Genomic DNA, 15,949 nt, shown 5'->3' with positions numbered 1-15,949 from the left:
GTCTCGGGCACCTTTTATAGGCAACCCGCGCCCGGACTCTGCGGACAGAACCCTCTGTGGCTGCCACCCATTGGCTGGGGTGGAGAGCACTGCCCCAACGTGGCCCAATCGGCGCCCGGCTCCGTGGGCGGAAGGGCGGGCGGAGCACGTGGGCGCAGGCTGATGCAACCCGCCGCCGCGGCGTCACCGTCAGTCGCGGCTGCGGCCCGGGTGCCTGGTTTCGGTGGCCGTGCTGGGGTTCGCGCGGCCCACGCGGGGCCCCTCGGCCCTGAGACACTGGCTTGCTCCCTGGCTCGGGTTGCTCACGGCACTTTAGGGAGGGCCGACCCTGCCGACTCTCCGGTTTGGCAGCCTCTGCAAATTGTTTCCTCACAAAGCAGCAGCTCCGCCCTTTTGACACCAGCCCCATTTCCCCTTTTCCTTCCCCGGGTGGCCCGGGACGTCAGGCCCTCCAGGGGAGGTCTCCCCACCCCCACCCCGGCCTCAGCTCAAAGAACTGCTGGGGGAGCCCCGTTTGCGAGCCCACATGGAAGGGCGCCCCCGATGCGCCTTAGAAGGGCCAGGAAGAAGGGAGATTCTTCCTGGGGTTCAGGATGCAGGAATCCGAGCCAATGCTGCCACTTCATCTGTGACCTCAGACTTGAACGTTATACCGCCAACTGTGGGACGTCATCCTAATGAGTGGCAAGCAGGCCACAGTCCAGCTTAGGCTGGGAGACGCTAGAAAAAGGCCTCATTTTATAGGATACTAACACATACTTCCTTGAAATTGGGGCTGAAACAGGGAAGGCAGGTTTCTTGGTTTTCCTAAAATGTGACCACGGAGGCCTGGCTGATGTAGACACTCCCTCCCTCTGTAGGAAAAAAGGTCTTTTAAAACAAAACTGACATTGTGCTGGCTCGTCCTTGTTCTAATCCTGTTGGGACATCTGTTTTGCCAGGTGTGTCAGGACCTTGGCAGTTGTACATACAATGTAAAACACTATGTAAATAGTTTCCAGAGTGAGGCAAATTTAAGGAGGGTAACAGGAGGACCCTGGTCTGGTTGGTGGGTGTAGTACCACAGACTGGGTGGCTTAAAGGACAGAAATGTATTGTCTCACAGCTCTAGAGGCTGGAAGTCTGAGATTGGTGCCAAAATATTGGCTCCCTGTACACCGATGCCAAAATGAGATACAGAGACAGAGTTTTGGAGGAGAAAGAAAGGGTGGCTTTATTCTTTGTCAGACAAAGAGGGAACACAGCAGGCCAGCACCTCAAGAACTGTGCCCCCCTCCCTGGGGAATAGGGAGAGGTCTCATATTCGGGGCTTGTGGTCAGGGGTATTCAATGAGGATCAAGGCGGTAATAGTCTTACATTCTTCTTTCTTCTGCAGAGTTTCAGAAGGGTGGGGGTGCTGACAAGATTAGGGTGTGTGCAGGGTCTCCTAATCTTGAGGAGCTTCTCTAGTCCCTTTAATCTTGCCTCAGGTGGCTTCGTGGCTGCTCCCCCCTTGATTACCAACTGTTCGAATCTGCCCTTTGGAACTCAGGGAAGATCATGGAGGCTGGAGTCTTGCCTACAAGAAATGGGGGACAAAAAGGCCTCTGTGTCCGGGAGCCCCACAGGGCCCCGCTTGGTTTCAAGATCAAGGTGTCAGGCATGGTTGGTTCCTTCTGAGGGCTATGAGGGAGAATCTGTTCCATGCTGGCAATCTTTGGCATTCCTTGGTGTGTAGCTGCATCACCCCCATCTCTGCCTTCATGGTCACAGTGTGTTCCCCCTGTGTGCGTGGCATCACATCATTTTCTCTGTGCATGCCTGTCTTTGTGTCCCAATTCCCCCCCCCCTTTTTTCTTTTTTTTTAAAATAAATTTCTTTATTTATTTATTTATTTTTGGTTGTGTTGGGTCTTCGTTTCTGTGCGAGGGCTTTCTCTAGTTGTGGTGAGCGGGGGCCACTCTTCATCGCGGTGCGCGGGCCTCTCACTATCGCGGCCTCTCCCGTTGCGGAGCACAGGCTCCAGACGCGCAGGCTCAGTAGTTGTGGCTCACGGGCCCAGTTGCTCCGTGGCATGTGGGATCTTCCCAGACCAGGGCCCGAACCTGTGTCCCCTGCATTGGCAGGCGGATTCTCAACCACTGCACCACCAGGGAAGCACCCCCCCCTTTTTTTATAAGGACACCAGTCATATTGGATTAGGGTTTTACCCTAATGAGCTCATCTTAACTTGATCATCTGCAAAGACCCCATTTCCAAATACTGTCACGTACACAGGTACTAGGGGTTTAGGAATTCATCTTTTTGGAGGACACAGTTCAATCCATAACAATCAGCCTTAATATAACGCAGAACACAGATTGTTTCCTTTTCAGCAGTCTTTGTACTAGAGGTGAAGCGCTTTGGAGATAATTGTCCCCATGCTCAGCTTTCTGTGATTGGTTTTTGTCGGCTGAGAAGGGCTCAGTCCCTTTTCATCCGGGCTGGCTTCATGGGTGTGGCACCTCTGGGGCCCTACTCTTTGTATAATGCTCTTCTGAAAATTCTTAATAAATTTTCAACAAGAAGTCCTGCATTTTCATTTTTCACCAGGTCTCACAAATTATGTAGCTGGTCCTGTTTTTCATACATCAGGATGGAAGAAATGACTGATTACAATCTGGTAGTCTTCCAACTAGCTAGAAGCTAACCAGTGGAGCCAGGCCAGATAAAACAAGCAGAAGCCTTAGAGCAGGCAGCCAGGCAGGAGATAACAGCTTCACTGGGTAATTAAGGAGGCCACATAACATGGTTTCCTGTAGCCTGCTGTGACAAGCGTCAGGTCCCCTTAAAACAGCACATCCATTTTCACTCAGTAGTAAGAAGGTAATGGGGTGTGCTTTTCCCTAGGGAAAAGGCAATCCAATTTCTGTGATTCCCTCTTGAGTTATCTCTCAACGAGACAGCTCCTTGTAAAGGACTTCTGTGATTCTGCCTATAGTACAGAATTGCTCCTCGTATGCATGGGGGATTGGGTCCAGGACTCCCCCCGCCACCCCCTCCCCCATAGAAAAATCCTTGGATGCGCAAGTCCCTTCTATAAAATGGCGTAGTATTTGCATATAACCAATGCAACATCCTCCCATATACTTTTTTTTTTTTTAACTTTTTGGCCGCGCTGCACAGCATGTGCGATCCTAGTTCCCTGACCAGGGATTGAACCCGCGCCCCCTGCAGTGGAAGCGTGGAGTCTTTCTTAACCACTGGACAGCCAGGGAAGTCCCATTCTCCCATCTACTTTAAATCATCTCTAGATTACTTATAATACTAAATACAATGTAAATGTTATGTAAATAATTGTAAATACAATGTAAACACTATGTAAAGTTTCCAGAGTGGGGCAAATTTAAGTTTTGCTTTTTGGAACTTTCTGGAATCTTTTTCTTCAGAATATTTTCCATTGTGGTTGGTTGAATACGTGGATGTGGAACCCATGGATATAGAGGGCCAACCATATTTATAAAAACATTAAATTCAGGTCAGCATGCCAGGAATAGAGAGATAAACATGGAGTGACCCTGTTCTCAGTGATCTTACAAATACAGCGAGCATGATAAGACAGTCAAAATCAGAAATAAAAGACAACCCAAAAGTCTCATACATTTCTGAAGGACTTATGATTACATTGAGGAATTACACAGAGGCAGGAGGAGAGGGGGAGACAGAGAAAACTGGATGGAAGAGGTGGAATTTGAGCTGAACTTTGAAGGATGAGTAGGATTTGAATGAAAATAATAATGGCAGCAATTATTGATAAGCCCAACAGGGGACCTGTATACACAATTTGTATGGGCAAGTATAGTTCAGTGGTTCAACTGATGGGCCCAGAGCCAGAGTGCCTGTTTCTAAGCCAACTTGTGTCACTTATGAGCGTGACCTTAGGCAAGTTACTCAAACTCTCTGTACCTAATTGTCCTCATCTGTAAAATAGGAAGAATAATCGTGTCTATTTCACGGGGTTGTTGTGATATTTAAATGATATAGCATTGTTAAAGGTCTTGGGGAAGAGCCAGACACTTAGCAAGTGCTCAATTAATATTAGCCATTAATATTTAGGAAACTGCAAGGAGTCCAGTCCACAGGTTCCCAAGCCTGGCTGTGAAACAGAATCACCTGAGGAACTCTTTTTCTTTTTTTTTAAAGTCAAGTCTTACAACACCAAGTATTGACAAAGATATGGAGCAATGAGAACTCTCATACTTGGCTGGTAGGAGTATAAAATTGTACAACCACTGTGGAAATCAGTCTGGCAGTTTTCATAAAGTTAAACATACACCTAACTTACAACCCAGCTATTACACTCACAGGGATTTACCCAAAAGAAATTAAAGACTTGCACAAGAATGTTGATGGCAGCTTTATCCATAGCATCAAACACTGGGAACAGTCGAGGTGTCCATCACCAGGAGACCAGATAAACACTACTGTATACCCATACAATGGAATGCTACTCAGTAATAAAAAGAAATGAACTACCATACATGTAGCAACATGGATGAATCTCAAAACCGTGCTGAGTGAAAGAACCAGACAAAAGGAGTACCTATTAAATGCTTCCATTCATATGAAACTCTAGAATAAGCAAAATGAACCTATGGTGACAGAGAACAGATGCATGGTTGCCTGGGGATGGGGTGGCAGAGATTGACTTGGAAGGGGCTGTGCTGAAGTCGGCTGGTGCTGGTTTTCAAGAACCGAATGTGAGCTTGTCTCCCTGACTCTGCTTTCAGCGTCATCACACTGACAGCCTGAAATTGGCCATGGTAGGAATATTTACACCACAGAGATCAGGAAATGCAATAAAGCAGAGCCTTTTTCCCCCGGGGAAGCAGTTGTTCACCTCTACTAATACACCACTGTGTATTAAGGAAATTTCTAGGGTGGTGAAAAGTTCTGTCTTGGTAGGGTGTGGGGTAGGCAGGCACAGACATTTTTCAAAATGGATCTAGCTGTATACTTAAGATATGTGCATTTCACTGCATGGACATTATGCCCACAACTAAACATGTAAAAACAATAGGATGGGTATCTGGTCCCATGTCAGGCCTACCAAATGGGACCTGAGGCATCTAAGTCGGTACTGATTCAAGGGCCAGCTTTGGAAACCACTGGTCAAGTGTGGCAGTAAGGACAGAGTTTATTTTAAAATACTTATAATGATGATGTCTGGACTTCTCTGGCAGTCCAGTGGTTAGGACTCCGAGCTCCCAGTGCCGGGGACGTGGGTTCGATCCCTGGTCGGGGAACTAAGATCCCGCATGCCATGCCGAGCAGACAAAAATATATAAATAAATAAATAAAATAAAGTAAAATTAAAAAAAATAATAATGATGATGTCAGCGAGAGGTAAGACTGGAAGGAATTCTTGGGACCAGTTCAGGGAAGACTTTGCGTGCTCACCCTTGAGAGTTGGCTTTATTTTGTGGGCAATAAGGTTTTTGAGTAGTAGAAGGACATGATCAGAATCAGTATGGATCTTCATCATTACGAAGGCTGGGTTCGAGGAGGAGAGACTTGGGGCCACGAGACCCGAGTGGTTCGTTCAAGAGAAAATGTAGATCAGTGCTAGGATTGAGCAAGAAAGGAAATGTGAAAAAAAAATTGGAAAAAGAAAAAGACATGGCAGAAATAAAGCAGGAGGGAAAGAGGCCTGGGAACAAAGATGGGTTCAGGAACAGAGCTAATGGCTAACATGGGGGAGTGCTTACCACGTGCCAGACACACAACTTCAAGAAACTTGCATTTAATCCTCACAGCAACCTTTGAAGTAGGATGCTTCTATTATTGCCGTCTCACAGCTGGGGAAACTGAGGCACGGGGAGTTTAAGTAACTCGGCTACAGAGCTAGTAACTCTATGAAATTTTTATTTTTTAATTAACTGGTACTGAGGTATAATTTACACATAGTAAAATACATGGATCTTAAATGTACAGTTCAAAGAGTTTGGGTAGGTGTATTCACCTCTGTGAATTCCTATCATTCCAGATACATTCCTATCATTCTAGAGAGTTCCCTAGTGCCCCTTCCCAGCCAACCTGCTCGCCTCCCCACCAGTCCTGGTCCCAGACATTACTGGTCTGCTTTCTGTCTGTCCAGTTTGGTCAGGCCTGTTCTAGAAGTTCATATAAGTGAAATCATACAATATACATTCCTTTGTGCCTCTCAAGGATAGAAAGTCAAGCGGCTCAGGGAAAGAAAGATAGTGAGTTCAAGGAAAATCCAAACTCTTTTTTTTTTTTTTCTTTTTTGGCCGCCGCCATACGACATGTAGGATCTTTATTTCCCCCACCGGGGATAGAACCCATGCCCCCTGCAGTGGAAGCGCAGAGTCTTAATCCCTGGACAGCCAGGGAAGTCTCGGAAAATCCATATTCTTAAGTGAGATTTCTGGAATTGTGGAAATGAAAGACTGTGGAAATTTAAAAACTTGATGGTTAGAAGCACCTCTGTGGTGCTATGTCTCTGCTGTGACCTAATTCGTCTTTAAATTCTGAGGGGGGAGAGGGAAGGAGCTGAGACCTATTTTATTTTATACTCAGGCTGTGAGGGTCTAGAAGCCTTTTCAGAACCTGAGCAGGCAAAAGGTCACTGACAGTGCACGTGCTTTATTTCAAACAATCTGGTGTCTTAGGCCCTGCTGAACTTCTGTACTTTGTTCTTGGAATTCTTGTTTTTACTTGGTTTCTAGAGATTCTCCCAAATAATTCAAGCTCCAACCAGAAACCTTGCCTTTTATGGTCATTTCTGAAATCCTAATTTGGCCACACACACGAGCCATCTTCTTTAGGCCAGGAAATGGACATCCTGTTCTGTACTCATGAAATCCATCCCATGGTGACCCATGCCCACGCTAAGCCGGAAGCAGCTTTCTTTCCTCACCAGAAGCAGCGCCCACAGTAAGTCCTCCCAAACAATGTAGTCAGTGATCGGGAAGTGCTTTTGTTCGATAAAGGAAGGAGGTATCTTGGACTGGGATGCCCAAACTTCGAGTGTGACACCCACTTCCCTGTTACTTTCTGATATCTGTTTCTTAAAAGTGCATGTTACATACATTTGTATAATCAAAGAGAATGAAAACTGATTTGGCTTTGAGAACCCCAAGTATCTCTTGAATGGGAGACACTGAGGGGTCTGGCCAGTCAAGACTGACCACTGGGGGCAACAGTGGGCCTGGTAGTTAACTGCACGGTGCACTTCTTTTTTTAAAAATAATTTTTTAAAATAGATTTATTTATTTTTATTTATTTTTGGCTGCATTGGGTCTTCGCTGCTGCTCGTGGGCTCTCGTTGCGGCGAGCGGGGGCTACTCTTCGTTGTGGTGCACGTGCTTCTCATTGTGGTGGCTTCTCTTGTTGCAGAGCACGGGCTCTAGGCACGGGCTTCAGTAGTTGTGGCGCACGGGCTTAGTTGCTCTGTGGCATGTGGGATCTTCCCGGACCAAGGATCAAACCCGTGTCTCCTGCATTGGCAGGCGAATTCTTAACCACTGCGCCACCAGGGAAGTCCATGCATGATGCACTTCTAAGCTCAGCCCTTATAACGTTTAAAAATGTACCTGGGGTTCATTTACTTGATAAGCTAAACAGAATTATCATATGACCCAGCAATTCTACTCCTAGGGTTATATCTAAAGGAATTGAAATCAGGAATTTAAACAAAAACGTGTCTATGAATATTCACAGTGGCAACATTCACAATAGCCAAAAGGTAGAAATAACTGAAATGTCCAAGAACTGATGAATGGATAAACAAAATGCGGTCTATCCATGCAATGGAATATTATTCAGCCATGGAAAGGAATGAAGTACTGATACTTGCTATAACATGGATGAACATTGAAAACATTGTACTAAGTGAAAGAAGGCAGACTCAAAAGGCCACATATTGTATGGTTTTTATTCATATGAAATATCTAGAATAAGCAAATCCATAGAGACATAAAGCAGATTAGTGGTTGCCAGGGGTTAATGGAGGGTGATTGCTTAATGGGTCCATGATTTCCTTTTGGGATGATGGAAATATTTTGGAGCTAGATAGTGGTGATGGTCGCACAACATTGTGAATGTGCTAAATGTCACTGAATTACACACTTTAAAATAGTTAACATGATGAATTATATATATATATATATATATATATATATATATATATATATATACACACACACACACACACATACACACATATATTTGGAGTAGACATTAATTCCTTTTATGTTTTAATTGAAGTATAGTTGATTTACAATGTATATATACCTTGATTTACAAGGTATATAGCAAAATGATTCAGTTATACCTACTATATATATGTACATATATATGTGTGTATATATATTCTTTTTTATCATTTAGTATGATAATCTCTAGGTCCATCTATGTTACTGCAAGTGGCATGATTTCATTCTTTTTTATGGCTAAGTAATATTCCATTGTATATGTTTCCCTTTTTTTTAGCCACACCGCACAGCTTGTGGGATTTTAGTTCCCCAACCAGAGATTAAACCCGGGTCCTCAGCAGTGAGAGCGGAGTCCTAACCACTGGACCACCAAGGAATTCCCCCATTGTATATGTTTGCCACATCTTCTTTATCCATTCATCTGTCGACGGACATTTAGGTTGCTTCCATGTCTTGGCTATTGTAAATAGTGCTATTGATACTATGAGGTGAATTTTATATTATACAATTGAAAAAATCAAAAGTCCTACTTGGTTTCCGCTTTCCTGTTGAATGCTATTTCACAGCCTTTCCTCCAATGGAGGGAGGAACCCAAATAAAATAACCGCCACCAGACAACAAAAATCCTTCTGATTACCGCAAAAAGGACGGGGTAGATGAATGGGTGGTGTCGCTTGATTCAATAATCTCTCTCACAGAGCACATGCTTGGCTCTTCTCTAGACTGCAGGTGCAGCCAGCTCCAGGTTTATGACTCTCCTGGCTGCTTGGGTTTGGTTCCAGGGCAAACACCACTCAGGTGGGCCCTGCCCTCCAGGCCTGCATCCTGGGCAGGATCATGGCTGAACCCTGAGGCCCAGGAAACCTCAGAAGCCCGCACTTCCCCATCACGCGTGCCAGTCCAGCCCTCTTCTAAATGTTCTGATTGTAGCCCAGCATTTTACTTTAAAAAGAAAAGAAAAAACCCATATTTATTCATCTTAAGTTTTATAGTACCTTTTCATAAATACAGAATCTTTCCTGTACTCTAAGTAAAATTTTGACTGTGTGTTAGTTTCCTTCTTTTTTCTCTCGCAAAACCCCCAGCTTCCCCAAGCTGGTTTCAGACTAGACCTAGCACTTAGGCAAAGATGCATAAGACTACAGAGATAGCTATAGCAATATAGCAATATTCTTGTTAAAATGGTGGGACTTGTTACTTTCCTCTATGAATTCCCTTGCTCAGCCCTCCCATTCAACTCTGGACTTTTCCTTTCCCAGCCCATTACAAACATCTCCACTCATTCCCCTCTTATCTCTGCCCTGGTTCCGTCAGCTTTCCCTGCCCCAGGCCTACATCAATCACTCAGGTCAGCAAGATTTCACCTGCGGGTCTGGTTCTTTGTAAACAAGCTCTGGCCCCCTCCCCCTGCACCTTGCCCTATTCCCCAAACCTCCTTATGTTAACCAACCCTACCTTTCTCCAAGACAGGACCCTTGAACATCTCCCGTTGAAGGCAGCCCTGTCTCCCCCTCCTCCTCCCCATTGTTGCTTCTAGGCTGGTGTGCATCTCAGCAGCCACTTCTCACCGGAAGGCTTACCTGACTGCAAGTATAATCTCTTGACCTCTAGGGCTCTCTTCCAAGATCACAAACTTCCCTCCCATCCCTTCCCCATCTTAAGAATTCCAGCTTCCAGATCATACTCCTTTTCATTCAGTTCTACTTACATTTATCTCTGCTCTGCTCCCACTGCTCATTGGCATAATCCATTCCTTTGCCATTCATTCATTCATTCGACAAACATTTATTGAGAGCCTACTCCGTGCTAAGCCCTGTGATGGGTGCTGGGGTGCAAAGATGAGTCGATGTGGTCACAATCAGGGCTGATATGCACTCACTCAGCCATTTCAGCAGTTAAGATATTGAAATACCACCATGCCAGCTGGTAAACATGCCGTGAATACCATCCAGCTGCCTCGGCCCTGAGACCTCCAGGTCTTCCTACCATCCAGTAACTAAAAGTTTCATCCCAACTGCCACCTTCATAGAGCTCACAGTCAAATGATAGACACCCTAGATTTTGCTCAAAAATGTTTACCTCCTGGGACTTCGCTGGTGGCGCAGTGGTTTAGAATCCACTTGCCAATGCAGGGGACACGGGTTGGAGCCCTGGTCTGGGAAGATCCCACATGCCGCGGAGCAACTAAGCCCATGCGCCACAACTACTGAGCCTGCGCTCTAGAGCTTGCGGGCCACGACTACTGAACCCGCGTGGCAACTACTGAAGCCCGCGCGCCTAGAGCCCATGCTCCACAAGAGAAGCCACCACAATGAGAAGCCCGTGCACCGCAACGAAGAATAGCCCCCGCTCGCCACAACTAGAGAAAGCGTGTGCACAGCAACGAAGACCCGATGCAGCCCAAAATAAAATAAAATAAAGTTTACTTCCTGCAGAATCTCAAACTTTGAAATGCACACATACTGACCACAAACTACCCTGTATTCTTCTCTGTCTCCCTCTCTCCCATTCCCACTGAGCAGCCTTTTCGTCCTCCTGCTACCAGCCCCTCAAGTCTTCTCAACTCTTGCAGCTCACTTCCAGCATCTCCACCCATCTTGGAGCTCGTTGTCAGCCATTTTCATGTACTTTGGTCATTCTCCTTGAATTCCTCGTGCCTTGGCCTTCCATCCTTCTTGCTTGGCCAGCCCCATCACTGGGGAACGTGTCCCCTGCATTCTACACATTTGCTTTCTGACCTGGTGCTCGGGAGACCTGCCAGAGAAAGGCACAAGGGCAGGTGTCCTGAGAATTTTGCACCCTTGGACTAGCAGAGATAAGCTATGCCTTCCCTGCTGCTTGGCAAAGTTTCCGCCACATTTTATTGTTTCACCATTACTACCTCTTCATCAGTTATTCTCTTCATTGGCTCTTAAATCTTTCCCCTCAGACCTATAAATACACCCAGATCTCTCTTTATCACTCCCACCTGTAACAGAGACATTGATTGCTCGATGAATACTCACATGTTCCCCCCAGTTTTCCAGACTCTTGCAGGGAGGTGGTGCCACGTGACTTACTTGGCTAATGGACTTTGAGTGGAAGTAACACGTAACTTCTGAGCTGAAGCATTTGAAAGCCAGGGCATGACCCTCCTACTCTCTTTTCCCTTCCTCAGTGAGTTAGAAGCTACTGACTGAGGTGATAGCCTCCCAAGACGGGAATAGTTTGGATCATTGAGTCTTGAGGTGGAGAAAAGGGCTTACCCAGCATAGGAATATTTGTAGGAGAGAAATCAGTCTTTGTCATGTAAGCCACTAACATTTAGTGGGTAATTTATTACTGCAGCAGAGCCTACCATGATCCTGACTGATACACCCCCTGATATAACAATCAAAATGCTTTCCCTGGAGTCTCCTTTCCCTTGGAGTCTCCTCCAAGTTTCCACCTTATTTTTTCTCCCCTTATTTTCCTTATTTTTCTCTCCATTGCTGGGTTACTGAAGCACAGGTCAATGTGCATGTCGGCTGCTTTCCTTTCCCCTCCACCAATTATTCCTCAATCTCTGGTACCTGAACCACCACCTTACCAAATTATTCTCTGTAAGGCTCCCAGTGATTCCCAGAACTGCAATTCAGCAGCGGCTTTACTTCTGCAGTCGGCTGCCATGAGGGTCGACGATACTGTGCTTTTTCGATCTCTTCTCTGGTACCTTCTAAGGCCCTTGGTTACCTGGGTTTTCCTCCTGCCTCACCAATGATCTTTTCTAGGCTGCTTTGCTGGCTGCCTCTTCTTCCTCCTACCCCTAAATGAAGCCCTTCCCAAGGTCCAGCCTCCAGCCCTCTCCATTCTCTTTACTTTCTTTCTTGGTCATCTCACCCAAGGTATGACTTCGATTTCCTGTCTTTTAGTGTTGACTCCCAAATCTACGATGGTCTCTGTTCTTACAGTGTCAGGCTAACAGTGGACACCCTGAGCTCTTCCTGAGCTCCGGGACCACAATTCTGACCACTGGGATGTCTTCATACTTCAAGTGTCCAAAACCAAACCCACCTACTTGCTCATTTTCTCCAGCAGAAAGCCTATTACCTCGCCCTCCATATTACATGGTTTGTTCATTCTTACAGCTGCCCAGGCTCAACTCCTGGGGCCCTGTTCCTTCCACACATACATCCAGGCAATTCCCAGTTCTGGAAGATACTATCCTTCCTCCTCTTTTCCCTGCTCTCCGCCACTCTTAGAGTGTTGAGACTTGCTGACTTGCCTTTGCAATTCTGCACAGCCTCCTCTCCGGGTGCCCTGCCTTTTCTCCTCCAGCCTCCTCCATCTCCTGTCTGGCCAAGCTTCCTCAGGCTCACACCGCCCCTTCACCTTCAGTGGCTCTCCAGTGCCCCTGAGTCAGTTCTGAGCGCCTCAGCCTCTCAGTGGGGGCCTTGCACATTATAACCTTCTCAATCTTATTTTCCCCGGGTACGCATCCCTCATACACCAGGAAGACGGGTTTATTTCTTGTTCTGCAAACATACCTAGTAAGCTGTTCTTACTCTGGTCCTTGCTCAAGGCATCCTGCCACTTGGGTTACCTTTTCCCATCCCAGCTCCTATGTCTGTCTATAGAATCCTACCGACTGTTCAAACCTATTTTAAATATCATTTTCTCTAGAGAGAGTTTCTTAATTCCCTTGACCTTAGTGTTTGCTCCCTCTTTTGCATCCTTAAGAGTGTTTTATTTTGGGGAGCTTCCCTGGTGGCGCAGTGGTTAGGAATCCGCCTGCCAATGCAAGGGACACGGGTTCGTGCCCCGGTCCGGGAGGATCCCACATGCCGCGGAGCGGCTAGGCCCGTGAGCCACAACTACTGAGCCTGCGCGTCTGGAGCCTGTGCTCCGCAACGGGAGAGGCTGCGACAGTGAGGCCCGCACATCGCGATGAAGAGTGGCCCCCGCTCTCCGCAACTGGAGAAAGCCCTTGCACAGAAACGAAGACCCAACACAGCCAAAAGTAAATAAATAGATAAATAAATTAAAAAAAAAAAAAAAAAAAAAAAAAAGAGTGTTTTATTTTGTAACTCTCCTATGAGAAAATGAAAACCACTCGTCCTTTCTTGCCACCATCTTTCGTCCGTATGATGTTCTGCTCTTCGGCCTCCTGGCCAGGTGGTTCTTCTTAATGCTCTACCACGTGATATTTTTAGAAACTGAGTTTGTTGTGGCACCCTTTCAGGAAGGGGCGCTCATGTCATGCTTGTATTTTTAGTCATAAGGTTGACCCTCACTTCAAGTGGGCAATTAACAATGAAGCCGGTGGCTGGGCTTTCCTAGGCCCAGTTTCTGTAAACACTTTTGAAGTGGGCAGTATGTATTTTCTGATATCCTGAGCTATACACATCTACAAGTGAAACCTGGCTGTTTTGCATGTGCTTGGGGGCCTCCCAGCCAGGTGGTTCTTCTGGAACATTCCAGCTGTTCTCTTCCCTGTGAAACCCACCTCTCCCTCCTAGCCACACGAGAGGCCAGGCAGGTGTGTAAAAGGGAATTCAGTCCAAATGGGGCTCTCCATGCTCTAATGAGACCCGTGGCTCTCTGCCTGGGAGGCGGAGCTCAGAGAGCCTATCTGGTGGAAAACAGGCACTGCTGTACTTACGTCAAAGCCATGACAAGTCTGGGCAGGAACTGAAAGAGGATGTGAAATCTGGAGGCTGAAATGCCCAGGGGAAAATCAGGAGCTATCTGAGCAGTGGATCCTGGGGGAGATAAATGAGGAGTCCCGTCTGCAGTGGCCGTTGTGGCTGCTGGCGGGGGGCTGGGCCCCAGCTCTGATGACCCAGCTCTCTGTGGCTTTCCATGCACAGTGCAAGGGTGGACTACTCACTGACGTGGAGTATCTACTCGTCCAAAAGCAGAGAAAGACACACACACACTGTAGACCAAAATCTCGTACCCTCTCAGGGCCCACTATGCCCAACAATGATTTGGAGGGCCTTCAGAGCCTCTGAGCACACAGTAGGGCAACAGGAAGTGGTGGGCCAAGTGGGGGGGGCTGAAGAATGTGTCCTCCCCCCGACCCCTCCCCTCACTTCCACAACTTTGATCAACCACGCATGGGCCAAACCACAGCCAGCAGCAGGCCAGCTGGCTGGTGACACATGCTTTGGTCCAATTCTCTCATTTCACAGACCGAAGCTCAGAGAGGTTAAGGGGGCATAGCTGAGGTCACAAGCCAGTTTTGGGGGGAGACAGAAACTCAAGTCCAGGTTCCTTGGTGGCCACGCTGTGGCTCTTTCCACTCAATCTCTCCACCCCTCGGTTTGAGGCAAGATTGAAAATTCTGGGAGACTTTTAAAAAGACTAAAGGGACTTCCCTGGTGGTCCAGTGATTAAGACTCTGTGCTCCCACTGCAGGGGTCACGGGTTCAATCCCTGGTTGGGGAACTAAGATCCTGCATGCCGCACGGCACGGCCACCAAAAAAAAAAAGAGACTGAAGAAAACAGGTTCCCTGTGTGTCTGCAAACACATGTAAGAGAAGCAAAGGGAAAACAAGTGGCTCCTGTAAATGTCCATGTGGAAATCTGGCAATATGACCTACAGAACCAGTGGAAGCTCAGCACGAAGTTCAATCCAGGGTTGAAAAAACAACAGTTTTTTCATAACACTCAGCATAGTTGAAACACAGTGTGTTCCAAAACAAATAAATTCTGTTGACTGAGTAAACGTATTTTTATTCATTTCATTGTTTTTCACCTTACTGTTAACTCAAGGCTTTAAAAAATTTTTTTTAATTAATTAATTAATTAAATTTATTTTTGGCTGCGTTGGGTCTTTGTTGCTGCACGCGGGCTTTCTCTAGTTGTGGCGAGAGGGGGCTACTCTTCATTGTGGTGCATGGGCTTCTCATTGCAGTGGCTTCTCTTGTTGTGGAGCACGGGCTTTAGGCGTGCGGGCTTCAGTAGTTGTGGCATGCGGGCTTCAGTAGTTGTGGCTCATGGGCTCTAGAGCACAGGCTTAATTGCTCTGCGACATGTGGGATCTTCCCAGACCAGGGCTCGAACCCATGTCCCCTGCATTGGCAGGTGGATTCTTAACCACTGTGCCACCAGGGAAGTCCTAGGCTTTTTAAAAAAAATTTATTTATTTATTTATTTATTTTTGGCTGCATTGGGTCTTCGTTGCTGCGTGTGTGCTTTTCTCTAATTGTGGAGAGTGGGGGGCTACTCTTCACTGTGGTGCATGGGCTTCTCATTGCGGTGGCTTCTCTTGTTGCGGAGGACGGGCTCTAGGCTCACGGGCTTCAGTAGTTGTGGCACGCAGGCTCAGTAGTTGTAGCTCACAGGCTTAGTTGCTCTGCGGCATGTGGGATCTTCCTGGACCAGGCATCAAACCCATGTCCCCTGCATGGGCAGGCGGATTCTTAACCACTGCACCACCAGGGAAGTCCCCAAAGCCTTTTTTTTTTTAAACAAAGCTATTATCATTGTTCAACATTTGGTTTCCAACATGGTGAACTTTTTTTTTTTTAATTCCCAAAGGCAAAGCATTCTCTGTTCTTGAATCAGTGTCTCCCTGAGGTCAGAGGAGGGAGCACCTGTTTGCCAGGAAATGGTTTTCCATGAGGCTCTAGAAAGGCAAGCATTCCCTGATGGAGCCTTTGCCTTATCTGGAGTTGGAGTTGGTCCAGGTCCACTGAACGGCTCAGAGGCAGCCCCCTCTCCGTCCTTCAGGAGCTCAGCCAGGCGCTCCGGCTCCCTCAGCAAAGGCCTGATGTAGTAACAGGACAG

The 15,949-nt window shown here is 46.8% G+C and overlaps 1 protein-coding gene across 1 annotated transcript in view; it reads right to left on the bottom strand.

Moving 5' to 3' along the window:
• Positions 1-10,602: 10,602 nt before the first annotated feature.
• Positions 10,603-15,949, bottom strand: part of SLC12A3 (solute carrier family 12 member 3) — a 44,367-nt gene continuing 39,020 nt past the window's right edge. The window contains exon 26 of the mRNA XM_059903491.1: positions 10,603-10,950. Coding sequence (XP_059759474.1) covers positions 10,830-10,950 — 121 coding nt within the window. The 3' untranslated portion in view covers positions 10,603-10,829. The remainder of the gene's footprint in view (positions 10,951-15,949) is intronic.

This window comes from Balaenoptera ricei, chromosome 19, assembly GCF_028023285.1.
Source record: "Balaenoptera ricei isolate mBalRic1 chromosome 19, mBalRic1.hap2, whole genome shotgun sequence".
NCBI lineage: Eukaryota > Metazoa > Chordata > Mammalia > Artiodactyla > Balaenopteridae > Balaenoptera > Balaenoptera ricei.
This window is presented reverse-complemented; position numbering and strand designations above follow the sequence as displayed.